The sequence below is a fragment of the Lissotriton helveticus genome, chromosome 3_1 (genome assembly GCF_964261635.1).
Source record: "Lissotriton helveticus chromosome 3_1, aLisHel1.1, whole genome shotgun sequence".
In the NCBI taxonomy this organism is placed as follows: Eukaryota; Metazoa; Chordata; class Amphibia; order Caudata; family Salamandridae; genus Lissotriton; species Lissotriton helveticus.
Window position 1 is genome coordinate 763,230,895 of NC_136061.1, and position 20,365 is coordinate 763,251,259.

Below are 20,365 nucleotides of genomic sequence, written 5' to 3' on the forward strand. Positions count from 1 at the left end.
TTTTAACAGTTCTTTCTGAGACTGAGAAAGTGTTAAACAAAAAGTCTTCCTCTACCGGGTCAGCATGCATGTCTACATCATGATTTGCTGCTGCCCGTTCGATTAAAGCATTAAATGCTGCAGAATCCTCAGTTGGAGATGTACGGGCCCCAAAACCTTGTGGATCTTGTACCACGTGCTGTCCACCTTGGTCCCCAGTGTCGTCATGTGTCCTGCTGAACATCAGGGTCATTGTCCACTGGGAAATTGTATTGGTCGTCTTCCTCATCATCCTCTCCCCTTGATTGGTTTGGGGAAGGTGATGGACTCCTTGGTGGTGGTAGAATGGGCTCAATAAGGGCAGGACGGTCCAGTGCTGTCCTCTTTTTCTTCAGTGGAATAACATATGATTCCAGTGGTTGGGAAGTGATCTTTCTTTTGTAAATGGTCAGCTTCCCCGTGTGGGCATCGATATAATACTCTGATTGGTCATCGGAGGCTTGAAGCGCCGAAGGAGCCGAAGTCTGTGGCACCGATCTAGGTGCAAACGCCTTTGGTGGCACCTTTGGTGGAAGAGTGTAAAGCAGCTTGGCTGATGACTTCTGAGGAGCGTCCACCTCCTTTGGAGCTGACGGCGTGGGAGCCGTTGTCGACAAAGCTTTTTCCCGAATCCGTTTCAGGGAGTCGGTGACCTGCGCGGTGAAGGAGGCGGAGGGTGTGGTAGCCGACGGCCGGTGGCGTCGGAGTCCCTCGGTGTCGACGGTATGTGCGTCGACGAATCTTCAGCCGCATTGTGGCGCGTGTCCTTTGTAGACTTTGGCGCCGACACCGGTGCTGCAGAGTCGACATCTTTGTGCCGATGCGTAGTGCCTGCTGCCTTCGGTTCGTGGCTTGTAGTCGACTTTTGTTCGACTGGGCGTTTAGTTGGCTGCGCCGTAGGAGCGTCTGAAGGCGTGTGCACCGACTTCGACGACCGTGCCGGAGCAACAGAGGCCGACTCTTGATGGACGGCCTTCTTGGAGGACGAGACCTTGTGTGGCGCTGCCGTCTCGACAACCTTCTTCGACTTCTGTGTGCCGGAGGAGGACGGAGCCGATGAAGGAGCCGGTTTTGAAATAGTCTGCCGGACGTCGTCCGTTTTTGGTGTCGTTGCGTCCGGTAGTTTCGTTTTCGATTTGGCCTGGACGTCGGCCATTTTTTCTTTTGTCGAAGCCGTGTGTTTCGGTTTCGATTTCGGCTGGACGTCGGCCATCTTAGGAGCCGTAGAGACCGAAGGTTTCGGTTTCGATACGGGTAATGGCGGCTCCGCCCGAGTGTCCGTGGCCGGGTGAGAAGGCGAGGCCGGGGATAGCGGTGCGGGGTCGTGGGTAAGGCCGAGTGGCGATCCCGTGACCTGATGGGTTGACTAGACAACGCGAGATCATATATAATAAGTATCCCTGTTTGTTTATTAGGATCTATAAGATTGCCAGCATTTGGTGACACCTTAAATTCCCATTACGACGAAAGAACCATTTAAAGATGATCTCAGGTATTGTGAGAAACATATTATCCTCGAATGTGTACCAGAACGTAGGACTTAGTGCTGTTAACTTTATAATTGGAATCGGAATCCAACTATGTCTCCAACTAAATATGACACCTCAGTCTTTAATAATATCATGTTTACTTAAAGTATCATTTTACTTATAGGTTCTTTTTCGCGGTACCCAGTGTGAGCGGAAATAGAAACTACCTTCTACTGCACATAGGATTACTGGTCTCAAGTTTCTGTATCGTTACGACTACAATTTTATAATAGGTAAAAAAATGTTTTTTTGAATAATTTGTCTTTAGTGGTTTAAACAATTGCTATGAAGAATAGAAGGAGAAATCGTTAGGTACCATTGTGGTTTGACCCCAAAATACTGCGCTTATTCCATATATGTTCTCTAAATCCCGGTAATGAAACAAAAGTTGTCCAAAGATGAAGCCTACTATTCCTCCATTTCCCTTTAGAGTAAATGAACTCACCCCATGGGTGGACCTTTTTTGTCCCTGAGCGTCACTTGCAATTGCAAGAATCTGTTTTTTATTTGGTTAAATGTGCTCTAGAAAGAATGTATGATGTACTGTGATAGACGAAAGTTGTGATGAAATGTACTCGATGGGTCGCTTAGTTAAGGTTATCTCTATACCTCTCACAGATCTCACCTAATCGGGAGTCTGTTCTAGGGAGTGTCACTAGGTAGTCGGGCGGTGCATAGCCACAAAAAGTCAACTATATAGTTGTCATACTAATACTAATAATCAATGTATTTTTCTGTATTAAATTGTATCAAAGAGTGAAAAAGTACATGTTCCAACACGTTATGACTGTATTTTTATAGAATGAAAAAATTAAGACATTGTTTTTTATTTCCAGATCTTTGTTCATTTCCCTCCCAGTTAACAACCCCCAGCCCTGACGAAGGTGTGGCCCTTCTGGCCTGTCACCGAAACGCGCGTCGGCTTGTGTTTCCAGAAATACGGCGTACTGTTTTATAATCATCAAAAGCCGTATTAATGTCATCTTTCTGGAATAACATTCTGATTTATGTAACAAATTTACCATCTTTGTGTTACATATTCCAGGACGATCGGGATGAATAAATGCATGGAAGAATGAAAGTTGAATGAGAGAATATTAGGTAGGTTATTTTGGAAATTTGTGAACATGAGAGTATGAGTGAAGTATGTTTTGTTACTGGGTAGGCTCTAAAGTAAAACGATTCTCTTATTTTTATCCCCTTTTTGCACTAATGTATGTTGTTTGATATCTTGTGGATTTGAAATGTTATCTATTTTTGTACAACCTTTTTTATATCAATCCAAAGAATATATAAAAAAATAAAAATATATATATTTTCTAAATACCTTTTGTTGAGTATAATTGGATTGACTAAATTTTGTCATGTGCACTGCTAAACTCCTAGGCTAATCACCCCATATATATTGGGATCCTATTGTTAGGACCATTACATCATTAGGCGGGGTTATGTTCCTTGTTCTATTTTCTGTTTTCTCCCCCTTACGGCCTGCCTACATCCTTAAAAACCCACTGGGGAACCAGCCTTCTTTCAGTAATTGATCCCGTGACCTGAGCCTGAACCATATAGACTTCGGGGCATAGCTCTTCCTCCGAGCTATCTTCCGCGGCCCCATAAACTTCTTAGTCGTCCCCTACCTCGACGTATTCAGTGTCCTGGCCGTGCCCTTCGACGTGTTCCTCGGCATCGGACTGGACCTCCGTCGTCGGAGGCGAAATTTTGAGATGATGGCTACTGCCTTCCACCGCGGGGTCATCGAATATGTCGTCGGGTGCCGGTGCCGCTCGCTGGGCCTCGAGGCGCACCGCGCGCCGATGCTTGAGCGTCTTCGACCTGAATTGAGAGCAGGCCATACAGTTGTCTTCGTTGTGGTCCGGTGACAGGCATTTGTTACAGACCGGATGCACATCGATGTGTGGATATTTGGATCCACAGATGGGGCAGTATTTAAATGGGCTCCGCTCCATGGTAATGTTGTCGGGTCTTGCTGCGACGAGAGGGCCTCGATGTCTGAAGAGTGACTTGACTCCGTTGAGTTCCGGCTCCGAGAGTCGGACGACGCTCGAGACCGTGCGCAAACAATACCGACGCTGGTAACGAAGGCCTTTTGGCCTTAAGAACAAAGTTTATCGGTTCCGACACGGAGACGTCGAAACCACATCCGAACCCAATGGCGGAAAAAAACAATCTGGGGATGGAGTCGATGCCCATGCGCACTGTAGTCCAGGGGAGGAGCCACCTATCTCGTGATACTTCGAAGACTCTTCCAGGACAACAATGTGCAATCATCCGGACCCAACACTAGGCGGCGATCTATGCACAAGATATGAATTTAGCAGCCCACATGCCTCGAACCATTGGTTTTGCACCCCTGCACCCAGTCGCCCTCATGCCACTAGTGGTTTACTGTTGGCGCTTGTTAGAAGGTGGTTCTGACACTAGGTGCTGCCCGGATTTTTCGCTTTTTGAGCACCTAATTGTTGAGATTTTACTGTAGGGGAGCCTCATAATCTGGGACTCACCCACAGTGAACTCATAATGAAGGACAGCATGGAGATATTACTGGTGTCCCCCTGGCTTGACTAGGCCGCTGAGCAGCAGCTGGGGCACCGCGCTTGTTACATGCAGACATGTGTACATAGGTGTGCACACGTGTACGGGCTGCGCAGGGGAGATTCCTAGAATGCGCAGTCCAGGAACAGCTACAGAGTGAATGGTGTGGCAGGACTCATGCAGAATTGGGTTGTGACATGGAATAGGCTTTATACACTGGAAGGAAACATGCCAGTGAAAGTGTGCACTTACAAACCAAACCTTGTAATAAACAATGTAGGTAGATTGTATGAGGAGGCAAATCATACTTTCACTGTTTAAAACCAAATAAGGCCTGACATTCATAGCTACTGTTCTAAGATTCTTACCTTAAGGAGTATTTCAGCCAATGAACCAATCATGTGAAGTGCCCCGTCCTTTTTGCGTGGATCTGACCCTGGCTCTGTGAGAATTTGATAGCAGAAGCCCATGGTCTTCTGAAGTACCTATATTCAAATTAACATTATATACTATTACATATTAAATCCACCCATTTCTATAAGTCTACAAGCAGATGAAAATTGTTTAAAGCTACAACAATACAAAGGGAACGAAGACAAATTTTTCCACAGACCATTTTTATTCGTATGGCAATTCTAGCTGCGAGACCAGCCGGAGAGGTTGTACATCTCCCAAAACACAGATTTTACCAAATTAACATGAGAGGTAATCAACTGCTAGACCTGGACCTGCAGAGACTCTACATTTGTTGCATTACAACAATCACAACATTTACTGTTAACTGCAAGGGTCCAGTAGGATTATTAACCAAACTAATCCACATGATACCTGCACTCAATCCCCCAAAAAACACACCAACTTCTAATAAAGTCAGTTCACCATGAAAATATGCAATACCAGCCACTAAACAGTCCACCAAACTCTCCATTAGAAGCACAGATAGGTTAGCTCCTGTTGCCTGTCATCGGCTTATCAGCATTTAGTGGAACACTGGCCTACTGAGAAGAGACTTATCACACTACAGCCTTTACCAGCAACTGACTTTAGCATCGCTGGTGGATAACAGAACCCAGTCTGTTTAAATGTTATTAACTGGTACAAATCATACAACATTTCTAGGCAGAATGAAACCTCTGAGAATGTGGAAGGGAAGAGACTCCAGCATAAAACTGGAAGGTTTTATGAAGATCAGAACTTTAAATGATAGTACCTTCGGAAAAGGACAACCATGGAGTCTCTCAAGACCAAGTGTCTAAGATGTAAATATGCTAAATAGTCCATTAACAACTGCAACCACTTTCAGACGCCTTACTAACTACAGGAGTAGCAACTTTTAAGCTGTATTTACAGATTTAGATGTAGTAGCTGCAAAATGGAAAATTATAACAATCTTTAAAATAAAAAGACTGAACAGTAATGGCTTCTCATTGAGGCAGCACTCTTACCTCTTTCCTTTTACTACAAGCCGTGAACAACAAAGTCTGGGCAGCAGTTGTAGGTGAAATGAAGTCTTCAAACACATCTATTACAAAATAAAATTCTTAGGTTAATGGTTATAAATTAGTTTCACTCACATGAACCAACCAGAGGAATCAAGTTACTCATTTAAATAGACAGAAATCTAGTTGTTCCTAGACTGTACTGGTTTATTAAACCTACTCACCAAATTTCATTCGAATATATTCGTATGGGTCTTCCTGCCAGAGTTCCTCGTCAGAATCTGTATAGCACATTAGAGGGAAAATAACATCCTGGATAATTCCCTGTAAATAAAAAAACCACCTACAAAAGTTATCCAATGGTTTTTCAAATTCATGCAGTTAAAAAATATATATATTCAAACAAATCTATGCTAGAAAACAGACATCAGTATAGAATTAAGGAAAATTAGGCAAATCACTTATATTGCCAAGACTGAAGTTAAACGCCTGGCAATGATCAACTGAAGCATAAGAGCCATAACATGAAAATAACAGTTCCTCTTAAACACGCATGTTGGCTGTCATTTATAGGTTTGCATTTACTTGAATATGCGGTTTCAGGTTCTTCCAAGAGAGAGCGTGGGACACTCCTTGATTAAGATAGTTAAGGGTTTGCTGCAAGACTCTAGGAGCCAGGTACTGTTTCTCCTTGTACTGGTACAGGACCTTCAATAATACCTGTGAAGGAAGAAAAAAAATATAGATGTGAAGGATAGTTTTTATTACTGAAAACAATTAATCCTTGTATGGCCAGAAATGATTTAATGAAGCACAAATAATAATCTAAAAAATTCCCAATAAAAGAATGCACTAACATAAACCCATGTCCTCCTTCCATATCAAACTTAATCACCGAGGTTATTACGCCTCCTCTCACGGACATTTGTAATACCATCTTTTTGACAGGCACCTACCCGGAAATATGGAAAAAAGCAGTTATAAAGCCACTGCTAAAAAAACCTCTTGACCCCGGTGACTCAGCCAACTATAGACCCATTGCTTGCTTCCCCTTCCCTGCAAAATTCATTGAAGCACTGATGAACCAGCAGCTCTCGGAGTTCGATAACTATCAACTTTTAGACTATACCCAATTTGGGTTTAGGAAGGGCCATGGCACAGAAACTGCCCTGATGAAGGCCTCGGACGAAATAGGGGCCATCCTAGACCATGGTGGAGCGACGGTCCTTATACTTTTAGATCTATCCGCAGCCTTTGACACGGTCGATCATTCCATCCTGATCGACCGTGTCGCATCCTTAGGGGTCAACCACCTGGCTAAAGATCTCCTCGCCTCATTCCTGGCCAACCGCACGCAGGCGGTGAAGTTAGGTGTGTTCTACTCGCCCTTCTTCACCTTACCTTGTGGGGTGCCCCAGGGCTCCTCGCTAAGCCCGACACTATTTAACATATGTGGTGGACTTGGCGATGGACATTAAAGCGCACGGGTTGTGTCTAACCACCTATGCAGACGACACCCAGCTAGTGCTGGCTGTGCATAAGGATGGACCAGCCGTTGCTTCGAGATTCCAGGAGGGGATGATAGCCATCTGTTCCTGGATGTCGAGTAATTGCCTGAAATTTTAAATTCGGACAAAACCGAGGTTAAGACCTTTGGTAACCTCTCTCCGGAACGGTCTTCCATCTGGTGGCCAAGTGAAATGGGTCCACCGCCAGTCCCAGTGACCAAGGTCAGAAACCTCGGAGTCATGTTCGATGACAGGCTGTTATTCAAACACCATGTGAACACAGTGGTCTCATCCTCCTTCTACATGTTGAGGAAAATTAAGAAGCTACTTCCATATCTGCCAGCATCAGCAGGTAAAACCCTGATAACCACTCTTGTTTTTTCCAAAATGGATTATGGCAACGCTCTTTTCCTCAACACGCAAGAACAGATCCTAAATAAGCTTCACTCTATCCAAAATGCGGCAGCCAGAGTCCTGCTTGGCTTCCCAAAACACCACTCAACCTCCATGGCCATACGTCACTTGCATTGGCTACGAGTCAAAAGTCGGATAAAGTTTAAGGCGCTTTGTATCGCCTATAAGGCCATCTACGATACTGGACCACGGTTCTTGAAGAACGCTTTCCGGATCTATGCCCCTAAAAGATCCCTGCGCTCATCCTCCACCTGCCTCCTACCAGTCCCACGCACGAGAACCTCCACCTGGAGAGACAGACGTTTTCTAGTGGCGACTCCAAGGCTCTGGAACTCCCTGCCTTTGTCCATCAAAACCAGTCCTACTCATTGTTTTGACTACTGAAAACCTGGCTATTTGATCAATGATTCTAACAGCTGGTCCCTTGTCCCAGGAAGTTCCTTATGCGCTGAGACACCTTCGGGTATTTGCGCGCAATACAAATCACGAAAACATAAACTAGTAGCAGGAATTGACACTAAAAATAGATCCATCCTGCTAAATACTACCAGCTACAAAGGAACCTATTTGATTCATAACCAACTTCCATGCAGACCATCAGCACCCCGCAAAGAACTTCACAAACCCTGGTGCCAAACTATTGCTGGCAAATCACCCACTCCCTAAATGGGGTTTGACGTACCAAAAACTTGAAATCAACTTTAATTCTGAATTCAGATTGCACGAAAACGTATAGTTTACCTGTCGGTGTAGGTTTTCAGCTTAAAGACTTTCTGGATTCATTATGCTGTGCATTATTCCACCATCGAGTGGTTGAGTCCGGAATTGTATCCTTTTTCCCTTTTTTTTCCGTGGCCCAGGTGGGCGTTTACACCCCACTATTTGGTGTCCTTCGTGACGTCGACACGCTTCCGGCGGAAGCTCCCACCTTTGGTCGCCATCTATGTTTTATCTTTTTGTTGATCCATTTAGTTACGCTTGACATTTTATCCTCCTTTCCTCCAGACTCATCTTTCTGGCGGAGGAGGGTGGGATCGCTTGTGAATTCAGAAAGTCTTCAAGCCGCAAAACTACACCGACAGGTTAGAAACTATGTTTTGCAGAGTGAATATTTCTGGATTCACTATGCTGTGCATAGACTTTGTAGCGGTTTGTCCTTATTGTGGTGACTGGGTGGAAGATGAGCACTGGTTACTGAAAATGTGTTGTAAGACCTTCTGTCCCACTTACTCTTCCTTGTTTTGGATATCCACCCAGTAGTGTTCGTGAACGTGTGCACTGAAGACCATGTTGCGGCTTGGCAAATGTCTAGAATTGGTGTGTTCGCTAGAAATGCAATTGTTGCTCCTTTCTTCCCTGTTGAGTGAGCATGAGCTGCTTCCAACTGTTGCCCAGCTTGTTTGTGGCATAGTTGTATGGTTTGTACGATCCATCGTGCAATGGTATTCTTGGTAACCGGTTGTTCCAAGAAACTGCTTGCGAAGGAAACAGGGTTGCTTTGTCTTTCTGCACGCCTTTGTTTTTTCTATGTAGTGCATCACTTCCCTTCTGGCGTCTAGTGTATGCAGCGCTCTGTGCTTGTGGTTGGTTTTTGGAAGAAACGTACGAGTTACGCAACTTCGGTAACAATGTATCTGGTAGAGACTGAGAAGTTGGCCTGATATGCAGTGCTCACTATTCTAGTGATCACTATGTATCAGTCCAAACAACCCTTTTTGATGATTGGTTGTAAGTCAACCTTATAGACCAGCTATCCTAGTAGCATGGATACGAGCAGTCTAAGGCTAAGACTCTAGAGGGAGTGTTAAGCCAGCTGTTTTACCATCACATTACCCCTTGAACACCAAGTGAAAGGACACCACACAAGTTGTTATGAAAATAAACAGATATTTATTTATAACAAGACTACCCTGAACTCTTTATGAGTCAGGGAGCTAAGCACACAACAAAACTCTTACGAAAATACTTTAAGTCGCACAATTTACACAAATGCCCTAGGGGCACGAAAAACCATATACACAGTAAGTGGAATGCGAACTTGCTAGCAGGTAAGTAATACTTTTCTAGACTCAGGAATCGCTAGGCATACAATTCTAAACACTGGGATTAGATGCAGGAGGCCTGTGGACGTCGTGTGCAGAGTGGGAACTCACGCGTAAGGCGGGAAAAAGTCTATGGAGGCTAGCAGTTGCAAAGTTACTGTTCTCGGGCGAACCAGACTAGGTGGGTCGAAAACAAGAGTGGATCCGAACACTTAGGGTGTTGGACTATGCTGAAGCACCGGAGTACTTGGTTTACCTAGCCCAGGGGCTGCGGCTGCATAGGGTTGAAGTTGCGTCGGAAACCCACGTTGAAGAACCAGGAGCCTGAAGAAAGAGTTGCTGGCAGGCGGCCAGTGAAGAGAGTTCGTGGAGATCCAAGCCTGGATCAGGAAAGAAGAAACCTGTAAGCAGAGGGGACCAAGTTCTGAATCACTAGCCAGTGATTTAGGTGGGCACCAGGATGGCACCGGACGAAGTCACCTCAGCCAGGTGAGTGGGCGCTGCTGGGCTCTGCAGTCTCTCGGACCAGGAGGCGTTGTCGGCGACCAGGATGGAGGTGCGAGCTGTCCCACGAAGGTTCTTGCTGTCGACGTCGCTGGACCCAGGATTGGGCAACAAGTCTTGGCAAATGCAAGGCCCACGCGGTGGACCTAAAATGGCGTCTTGAGTGGACCAGGAGGGTCCAGGGTGCTCCTCTGTTGGAGGGGAGCAGAGGCTAGTCTGGAGCAACCAGACCAGCAGTAGTTGTCGTCGTGGAGCGTCGTGAAGGGGTCACTAGCCAACAGGCAAGCGACCTGGACAACGCGGTTGGCAGCAAAGAGCAGAAGGGCCCCACGCAGTGCTCGTGGATGCAGGGGGGCTGAACTTCGGTGCTGGAGCTGCTCAGGGTCGGGGCTTCTCTTACCCCAAAGCACTCAGTCGAGGGTCACTCGGGAGTCGTGCTGGACAAGCGTCGTGCAGTTCTGAAGATGGCCGGTCCCTCGAGGTCTCGTCACACCCACGGATCACAGCTGGGCTGATGATGTAGGTTGAGGTCAGAGGTGCCAGGGAAGCCGGTTCTCGTCGTGCTGGAGCAGTCTTGATCCGAAGGAGAGACTGGCAACAAACCGCGATGCTTGGTTGGTGCCTGCTGCTGCAGGGTGACTACTCCTTAGTCACAAGGGAGAATCTTGGGAAGAAGTCTTGAGTTCCTTTCGTGGAAAGTAGTTTCAGGATTCAAAGATGATCTGATTTGGAAGGGGGCCAGGTCCTACCTTTATCCTGCAAAAAGGGGCTGGCACGCGACTAAGTCCTGCCCTATGGGTGGGACTAGGAGGGGGGTGGTTACACCCCTCTCCTTTGGCGGGCTTTCCCCAGGCCAGGGGCTGGAGTGCCCCTGGAACTGGTTCCAGCCAGCCTATGCACAGTGAGCACCGGGGTGCCACTTGCAGTCACCTTCCTCCAAAGCCCTGCCTACCTAGAATACACAAAATCCTGTCTGGGACGGTGCTGGCACCGCCCCTGGCAGGAAACCCTTTGTCCTTGCCTCCTGGGCTGGGAGGACTCCCAGCAGCAGGAGGGCAGACTTGTGTCTCGGTGGCAGCATCCATTTTGTGGAGCTAAGGCTCTGTCTAACTTTAACTGGGGTTACAGGTTACATACATGTTGTGTCCCTCTAGAAGGGTGGAATGCTAACCCCGTCGCCAGAATTGGCGAGGGGTTAGTATTCCAATTCGTATGACACCTTACTCGACATGTTTTGATAAAGCGATACCAGAGTTGGCATATAACCGCGAGGATTATAATGCACTTAAGAGTATATGGTATGCGATATCATGGAAACGGCTAAGGGATGGATCCCGAAAGCCGCAGACAGGCTCAGCTCATGCCAGAGCACTATCTCACACGATTCCAAGCACTCTGCCTTCAGGATTGTTAAGGCCTGCCATAGGAGTGACTGATAGGAGATCTGTGTGTCCATTTTTAGGGTTAGATATAGGTATACTATATCTAAAGCAAAGGGTGATTACACCACCTTGCCCCAGCTGTCGTGCAGCCAGTTGTGTCAGATCTGGATGGCCAGCCAGGGGTGGCATAATACATGCTGCAGCTCCTGGTAGGCCCTGGTTACACCTATGCCCTGGGTACCTAAGTTACACTGTACAGGGACTGATAAGGTGACTCCGTATCCAATTAGATATGTACCTAGGGTACATGGAATCCATTTTATAGAGAGAGCAGTAGGCCTGGGGTCCTGAATAGCAGGGCCCCAGGTCAACTAAGTCAGAAAACCAGCAAAACACCAGGCAAAAAGTTGGGGGCAACCATAGTCAGGGATCTACCTTCCTACAGAGACTATTATAGCCGCAGATTCCTTAATGTAGAAAATTCCCCAGGCGTGAGACTGGACCCGGAAAACTTTCTTGCCCAGCATCCCAGCGCGCTGGGGGAGGCGATGCCACGCGACTCCGCCCGACGTCCTCCACGGGCGTGATGTCAGCGAGGTCACGTAAGCCCCACCACGGTGCGCCGACAGCTTGCTTTGGAGAACTTTTCGGCGCCACAACGGGGAGCTATCAACAAAACTCGGGAGAGCATGGGAAAAGTGTGCGAAAAGCCGGAACACAAAAAAGACAAAGGTGAGAAACACCGCCAGGTGGCACCAAGGCACTAGAAGGCAGACCAGAGTAGGAAGAGAGCAGGGCACCACTGAGAAACAGCCAGTGCAACCAAGGCAAAAGCACCAAGAGGCAGGAAGCACTAGAAAGTGAGCGCCATCCTGGAGGCACAAGCAGGAGAAAGTGCTGTGACAGAAAGAAGGAAAGAGAGTCTGCAACTACAAGGCCAGTGGGGGGAGAATATTTTCTTAAACCTGTGGTTTTATCTGTGATGCCTTTAGGGGTTGCAATTGCAATGCATTCTAATGATATATAAATGTTATGAGTAAAGTAAGGCCTAAACATGTATTCTTGCTGCTGCGCTTAGGTGAACAACCCAGACTGTTAGCCCTTAAGATATAGAGGTGCATACCCTATGGTCAGTAGGAAATGCTCGGTCAGGGTTGTGCGTCACAAAGGCAGGGTTACCTATTTTAAATGCTGATTGAAGTACTGGGTGGGTCACCACTGGGATGGTGTCAGTGCGCAAGGCCCTGGCTCCAGGTTATGATCCACTAACTGCATTGGGGGCAAGATGATGTGCATACATGGGAGTGGTGGTACTAGACCCCACCCCGAGATGTTATGCAATGTCACAAAGTAATTCCAACAGCTTATGTAGATTTGTAAATTGGTGCATAGTATTGAGTAGTGTGTTTAATAATGAATATGCTACTTACCAGTATGCTTCTGTTCTTGGCATGTAGGGCTGCTGACATTCATATCTATAGCATAGATCGCCGCCTAGTGTTGGGTCCGGATGATTGCACTTGGTCTTGGAAGAGTATTCGAAGTATCACAAGATAGGTGGCTCCTCCCCTGGACTACAGTGCGCATGGGCATCGCCTCCATCCCCAGATTGTTTTTAGCCATTGTGGCGAAAATGGAGTGTAACAGTGTGAGCGATGACCATGCTAAGAGTAAGTGTAAATTCTGCAGCCGCTACAGGCGCCGGGGAGGAGGGCGGGCGATATAAATGTCAGCAGCCCTACATGCCAAGAACAGATGCATACTGGTAAGTAGCATATTCAGTTCGAGGCATGTGGCCTGCTGAATTCATATCTATAGCATAGAATAAATAGCAGTCCCTCCATTAACGGCGGCCGCCTGTGCCAGCTGCAGACGTCTGAAAAAGTGTCTTAAGAACAGCCTGCCCTACAGCTGCTTGGAGTGCACATCTACACAGTAGTGTTTAGTAAATGTGTGTGGTGTAGACCATGTGGCTGCTCTACAAATATCTTCCAAAGGGATATTACCAAGGAAAGCCATGGAGGCCCCCAACTTGCGGGTGGGGTGGGCTCGGGGGAGGGGGGAGGACCGTTAAAGTGCGCTTAGCCTTGTGATAGCAGATCTGAATACACTTAACGATCCATCTGGCTATACCTGGTTTGGAAATGGGGTTGCCTTTGTGCTGGGCTGAAAAGGCAACAAAGTTGTTGTGTCTTCCGAAATTCTTTGGTCCTATTGATGTAGTACATCAAAGCTCGTTTGACATCAAGAGTGTGGAGCATTCTTTCGGCTACTGTCTCTGGGTTTTGAAAGAACGCGGGCAGTTCAATGGTTTGATTGACATGGAACTGGGAAACCACTTTAGGAAGAAGGAATATGCTACTTACCAGTATGCATCTGTTCTTGGCATAGAGGGCTGCAGAGTGGTACATTTATGAATAGATCGCCATCTGGTGTTGGGCTCGGATGATTGCACTTGTTTTTCTTCTGGAGAAGTCTTTGTCGTCATAGATGACTCCTCCTCTTGGTGTTAGTGCGCATGGGCATCGGCTCCATCCTTAGATTGTTTTGCCATAGTATGGTTAGATGGAGTAGTGTAGTATAATACATAAAGATATGCCCATGTAAGTGTATCTAAATAAGATAATGTTGGGACAGACACAGGTTTCCGGGGAGGCAGGGAGGGCATGTACCACTCTGCAGCCCTCTATGCCAAGAACAGATGCATACTGGTAAGTAGCATATTCCGTTCGAGGCATATGGGCTGCAGATGGTACATTTATGAATAGATTGTACAGCAGTTACCTCCCTAGCGGTGGTCACCAGTGTCTGTCGCAACTGTTTGAAATAGAGTTTTTAATACAGCTTGGCCCACTCTGGCTTGTTGTGCAGCCTGTACATCAACACAGTAGTGCTTTGTGAATGTATGTGGTGTAGACCAAGTTGCTGCTCTACATATGTCATCTAGGGGAATGTTCCCTAAGAATGCCATAGATGCTCCTAGTTTTCGTGTAGAATGAGCTCTAGGAGGAACAGTTAATGTTCTCTTTGCTTTAATGTAACATATTTGTATACATCTTACAATCCATCTAGCGATGCCTGCTTTAGAGATAGGATTGCCCTTATGTGTTGGGGAAAATGCTACAAATAGTTGTTTAGTTTTCCTGAAGTTTTGTGTTCTTTCTATGTAGTACAAAATGGCTCTTTTGACATCTAGTGTATGTAGAGCCCTTTCTGCTACCGTCTGTGGCCTTGGAAAGAAGACTGGTAGTTCCACTGGCTGGTTGATGTGAAATGCTGAAATTACTTTAGGCAAGAACTTTGGGTTTGTTCTAAGAACCACTTTATTCTGGTGTAACTGTAGGAATGGTTCTTGTATTGTCAATGCCTGTAATTCACTTACTCTCCTGAGAGAGGTAATGGCTATAAGGAAAGCCACCTTCCATGTAAGGAATTGTATTTGGCACCTATGCATAGGTTCGAAAGGTGGCCCCATTAGTCTGGTGAGTACTACGTTGAGGTTCCAGACTGGGGAAGGTGGTAATCTTGGTGGAATGACTCTTTTAAGGCCTTCCATGAAGGCTTTTATCGCTGGTACTCTGAACAGTGATATGTGCTGCCTGTTTTGTAGGTACGCTGCTAGGTGTACCCTGATAGATGTGTACGCTAGATTACATTGCTGTAAGTGTAATAAGTAGCAAATAATCTCCTTTGTTGATACGTCCAGAGGGTTGATATTGTTATTAGTACAGTGTATAGCAAACCTCTTCCACTTAGCTGCATAGCATGCTCTGGTGGTGGGACGTCTCGCTTGTTTAATTATCTCCATGCAATTTGGGGGGAGATCTAAGTACCCAAATTCTAGGATTTCAGGAGCCAGATCGCTAGGTTCAATTGTGTGGGATCTGGGTGCATTATTTCTCCATGGTTCTGTGTAAGGTGCATGGGTAGAATTCGTAGCTTTTGATGTGGCACTTGTGAGAGTTGCAGGAGCGTGGTGAACCACGGTTGTCTTGCCCACGTGGGTGCTACTAGTATCATGGTCATTGAGTGTTGTAGTTTTCTGACCACTAATGGGATTAGTGGGAGAGGGGGAAAAGCGTATGCAAATTTGTTGGACCAATTTATCCATAACGCATTGCCCTGCGACAGGTGGTGCGGGTACCTGGACGCGAAGCTTTGGCATTTTGCATTCTGATGAGTGGCAAAGAGGTCCATCTCTGGCTGTCCCCATCTTTGGAAGAATGGCTGCAGTATTTGTTGGTGCAGTTCCCATTCGTGTATTTGTTCCGACTGTCTGCTTAAGATGTCTGCTATCTGGTTTTGGACTCCTGGTAGGTGTTCGGCTAACAGATAGATGTTTTGAGGAATAGCCCATCTCCAGATTTCCTGTGCTAGTCTGGATAGTTAGAGAGAGTGCGTCCCCCCCCCTGTTTTTGAATATAATACATTGCTGTCATGTTGTCTGTTCTGATCAGGACTGCTTTGTTGGTAACATGTATTTGGAAGGCTTTTAATGCTAGAAACACCGCTAGTAGTTCTAGGTAATTGATGTGCAGTCTTTTTTCCTGCACACTCCACCTTCCTTGTACTGTGTATTTCTCCATATGTGCTCCCCATCCTGTGAGCGATGAGTCCGCTGTTATTGTCACCTGTGGAATTGGTTCTAGGAACGACCGCCCCTTGGCAATGTTTGTTGTGTTCCACCACTTCAGAGAGCGGTGTGTGCGGTCGTCTACCAACACCAGATCTGTAATCTGTCTTTGAGCCTGATTCCACTGTGTCGCTAAGCATTCTTGTAGCGGACGCATTTGTAGTTTGGCATATGGTATTAGCAGTATGCAGGATGACATCATCCCTAATAGCTGCATGAACACTCTTGCTGGTAGTGAGTGTTGTGGCTGGAATCTTTGAATGATTGTAAGCATTGTTTGGATCCTGACTGGATTGGGATATACTTTGGCTTTTTCTGTGTCTATAGTAGCCCCCAGATATTGTTGAACCTTGCTTGGTTGTAGGTGTGACTGTGTAGTTCACTGTGAACCCTAGCTGGTGTAGTATCTGAATTGTCTTTTGTGTGTTTTGAAGACATTCCTCTTGTGACTTGGCCTTTATTAGCCAGTCGTCCAAGTATGGGAAGACATGTATTTGTTGTCTTCTTAGGTGAGCTGCCACCACTGCCAGGCATTTTGTGAACACCCTTGGTGCCGTTGTGACACCAAACGGAAGGACTTTGAACTGATAATGTTGTCCTTCTACCACAAACCTGAGGTATTTCCTGTGGGCTTTGTGAATCGGGATATGAAAGTAAGCGTCTTTTAGATCCAGTGTAGAAAGAAAGTCCCCTTTCTTCAGTAAAGGAAGTACCTGTTGGAGCGTGACCATGTGGAAATGTTCCGAATTTATGTATGCGTTGAGAGGTCTTAGGTCCAGTATTGGCCTTAGAGACCCGTCCTTTTTGGGGATTAGGAAGTATAGGGAGTATACTCCTGTTCCTTGTTGGTGCTGTGGAACCTTCTCTATGGCATGCTTTCCTAGCAGGGATAGTACTTCCTGCTTTAACAGTGTCAGGTGATCTTGTTTCATTGGACGCTGTTTGGTGGGGTAGATGTGAGTTCCAGGCAATAACCATGTTGGATAATTTGTCTCACCCACCTGTCTGATGTGATGTTTTCCCAGACTGGTAGGAACTGTGATAGGCGTCCCCCGACCGGTGTTATATGGTCTGGGGGGAGCTGTATGAAGTCACTGCTTTGGGGTTGGAGAGTTGCGGTTGTTGTTTCCGCGACCTCTACCCTTGTTGTTGTTACCTCTGTAACTACCTCTAGAATTACCTCTGGGTGATGTAGGTGTAAAAGAGGTTTGTTGCTGGCTTGTACCTGTATTTTTGGATCCTCCTCTATAGGTGGACCTACGAAAGGAACCTCTTTGTGTCGGCTGTTGCAATGCTCCCATTGGTTTAGCAGTTTCCGTATCCTTTTTCATTTTTTCTAAGGCCTCATCTGTCCCTGTGCCGAAAAGTGTTTTCCCATCAAAAGGTTGGTTCAGTAACGATGTTTGTACCTCTTGTTTGAACCCTGATACCCTGAGCCATGCATGTCTCCTTAACATGATGCTTGTGTTTGTAGATCTTGCTGCAGTGTCTGCCGCGTCTAGGGCGCACTTTATGGAAGTGTTAGTAATTAACTTCCCTTCTTGTATGAGTTGATCTGCCCTCTTTTGATGTTCTTTAGGGAGATGTGTGATGAGTTTTTCTAATTCATCATAATGCGCTCTGTCATACCTTGCAAGTAGTGCTTGCGTATTAGCTATGCGCCAGCTGTTTGCCGCTTGAGATGCTACTCTCTTGCCAGAGGCATCTATTAGCTTAGACTCTTTGTCAGGAGGTGGAGCTTCTCCTGTAGATAAAGAGTTTGCTCTCTTACGAGCGTTTGTGACCACTAGTGAGTCTAGAGGAATTTGCCCTTTATTGTATATTGGGGCTTTTGGAGCTGCCCTATATTTCTTATCGATTCTTGGGTTCAGTACCCTAGCCCTCACTGGGTCTTTGAATATTTCTGATGTATGACTGAGAAGGCCCTTAAGCATTGGTAGTGTTCCTGATGTTCTTTGTGCAGTAGGTAGTGTTTCTAATAAGAAATCCTCTATTTGAGGTTCTGCATGTAGTTCTACCTTGTGATATGTTGCTGCTCTATTAATGAGTTGCGCAAAACCAGTATTATCATCAGGAGGTGAAGGTTTTGAAGGATACATTTCAGGGTCGTTATCGTTATCTGACCCTACATTGTACTCTTCCCATGGGTCTGCCTCCTCTGGGATTGTGTCTTCATCATCCCCAGGATGTTCCCCCTCCCCTGTGTCACTCTCTACATCTGTTGTAGGTGTAGATGGTCGTGTGGGAGGAATATTTGGTCTATTGTGAGGAAGAGGAGAAGATGGTGTGTGTCTAGGTTTTGGAGAAGGGGGAGGAGTTGTATTTGTCCCCATTGTTCTCTTCTTCGGATGAGTTTTGTCGTCCGAATGTTCATTCTTCCTCTTTTTAGGTAGTTCTGTGACTACCTTGCCAGTTTTTGGATCAATAAACAGAGTCTTTTGTTTAGGATCGGTCTTGTATTCCTGTGTCGGTACCGCAGTTTTCGGTTCCGAAAGGTGTTTTTTCTTCTGACTGTCCATTTGTATTTTCGGCACCGAGATTTTATTCGGATCCGATGTCTTCGGTATCGAAGATGTCCCCGGTGTCGAGGGTGTTTGACGTCGAAACATGTTTCGGTGTCGACATGGACTGCTTCGACTTCAAGCTTTCCTTGACTTGGAGCTTCGGCGTCGATGTGGTCCGTTTATCGGAACCACCATGATGGGAGACCGAGTGTTTCGGTTTCGTTGCCGGGCTTGAAGGCGGGGCGTCGGAAACTTTTTTCGGTTGTCTGACCGGGCTCGAGGGCGGGGTCGACACCGTGCGGGGTCTGTTCTTTGGTAAAGGGACGTCGTCACTCACGGTTTGTTGGACGTCGATTTCCTCGACGTCGGACTCGTTCACTTCAGACCCCGCCTCGTCGGCCTCTTCTTCCTCCTCTTCTGGGTGCTGGTCCTCGAACAGCTCCGGGATTGCCTGTGACTGCATTCTCGATACCTCGTGTCTTCGGGCTCGACGGTTTCTAATCGTCGATTTTGAAGAGAACGCTGCACAAGCCTCACAGTCCCTGGATTCGTGTTCAGGGGACAAGCAGAGGTTGCACACCTCGTGTAGGAACTTAGCACCACACGTTGGACATTTTTTGAATGGAGTCCTTTCCATGGACCCCGGGCTGGACTACTTCGAGTTTCTCGTAGTCGTCGTCTTTCGAAACGCGTCGGTATGGAAGTGAAGTCGCGTTCGATAACAATACCGTCGAATTGGAAAGGGTTACGCGCCGAATATAACCTTTATCGAAGTCGGTCCTGAGCGCTTCGATCCTCATCCGAACCCGATGGCGGAAAAAAACAATCTAAGGATGGAGCCGATGCCCATGCGCACTAACACCAAGAGGAGGAGTCATCTATGACGACAAAGACTTCTCCAGAAGAAAAACAAGTGCAATCATCCGAGCCCAACACCAGATGGCGATCTATTCATAAATGTACCATCTGCAGCCCATATGCCTCGAACATTTAGGGTTAGTGCGCAGCACCACCCTGTTGGGATGAATTTGAATGAATGGCTCTTGTACAGTAAGCGCCTATAGCTCACTAACACGTTGTAGAGACGTAATGGCAATGAGAAAAGCCACTTTCCACGTTAACAACCGAATCTCGCATGAATGTAGAGGCTCAAAAGGTGGGCCCATCAACCTGGTGAGGACCACATTGAGGTTCCATACAGGAGCTTGCGGGGTCCTGGGAGGGATGACCCGCTTTAGCCCATCTAGGAAGGCTTCAATGGCAGGCACTTTGAAAACGGAGAGATGCTGCCTGTTTTGGAGATAAGCCGCTATGGAAGATAAGTGTATCCGAATGGAAGCATATGCTAGGTTGCATTTGTAAAGATGTAACAAATAACAGATGATGTTGGGAGTGGATGCATCTAGCGGGTTGAGGTTGTGTTCAGTACAGTAAATGACAAACCGCTTCCATTTCGCTGCATAGCAAGCTCTGGTGGTGGGCTTTCTTGCCTCCCGTATGATATTTATGCATTCAGAAGGCAAGTCAAGGTAGCCAAACTCTAAGACTTCAGGAGCCAGATCGCCAGGTTGAGCTGTTGCGGATCTGGATGCTGAATGTCGCCACGGTTCTGCGTCAAAAGCCTGGGTGTGAGGTGCAGCCTTTGATGCGGTACCACGGATAGTGCTAGAAACGTGGTGTACCATGGTTGGCGTGCCCACGTTGGAGCAACTAGGATGAGCGTCTTCGAATGTTGCTTCAGCTTTCGTGCCACCAGCGGTATGAGAGGTGCTGGGGGAAAAGCGTACGCAAATATGCCTGACCAGTTCATCCATATCGCATTGCCCTGCGACTGTGGGC

General features: G+C 46.7%; 1 protein-coding gene across 1 annotated transcript in view; it reads right to left on the reverse strand.

The window, feature by feature from the left end:
- IPO7 (importin 7) overlaps window positions 1-20,365 on the reverse strand; it is a 392,711-nt gene that overhangs the window by 292,971 nt on the left and 79,375 nt on the right. The window contains exons 9-12 of the mRNA XM_078680964.1: window positions 6,125-6,259; window positions 5,764-5,863; window positions 5,546-5,622; window positions 4,469-4,585 (exon numbers count right to left, since the gene is read on the reverse strand). Coding sequence (XP_078537090.1) covers window positions 4,469-4,585; window positions 5,546-5,622; window positions 5,764-5,863; window positions 6,125-6,259 — 429 coding nt within the window. The remainder of the gene's footprint in view (window positions 1-4,468; window positions 4,586-5,545; window positions 5,623-5,763; window positions 5,864-6,124; window positions 6,260-20,365) is intronic.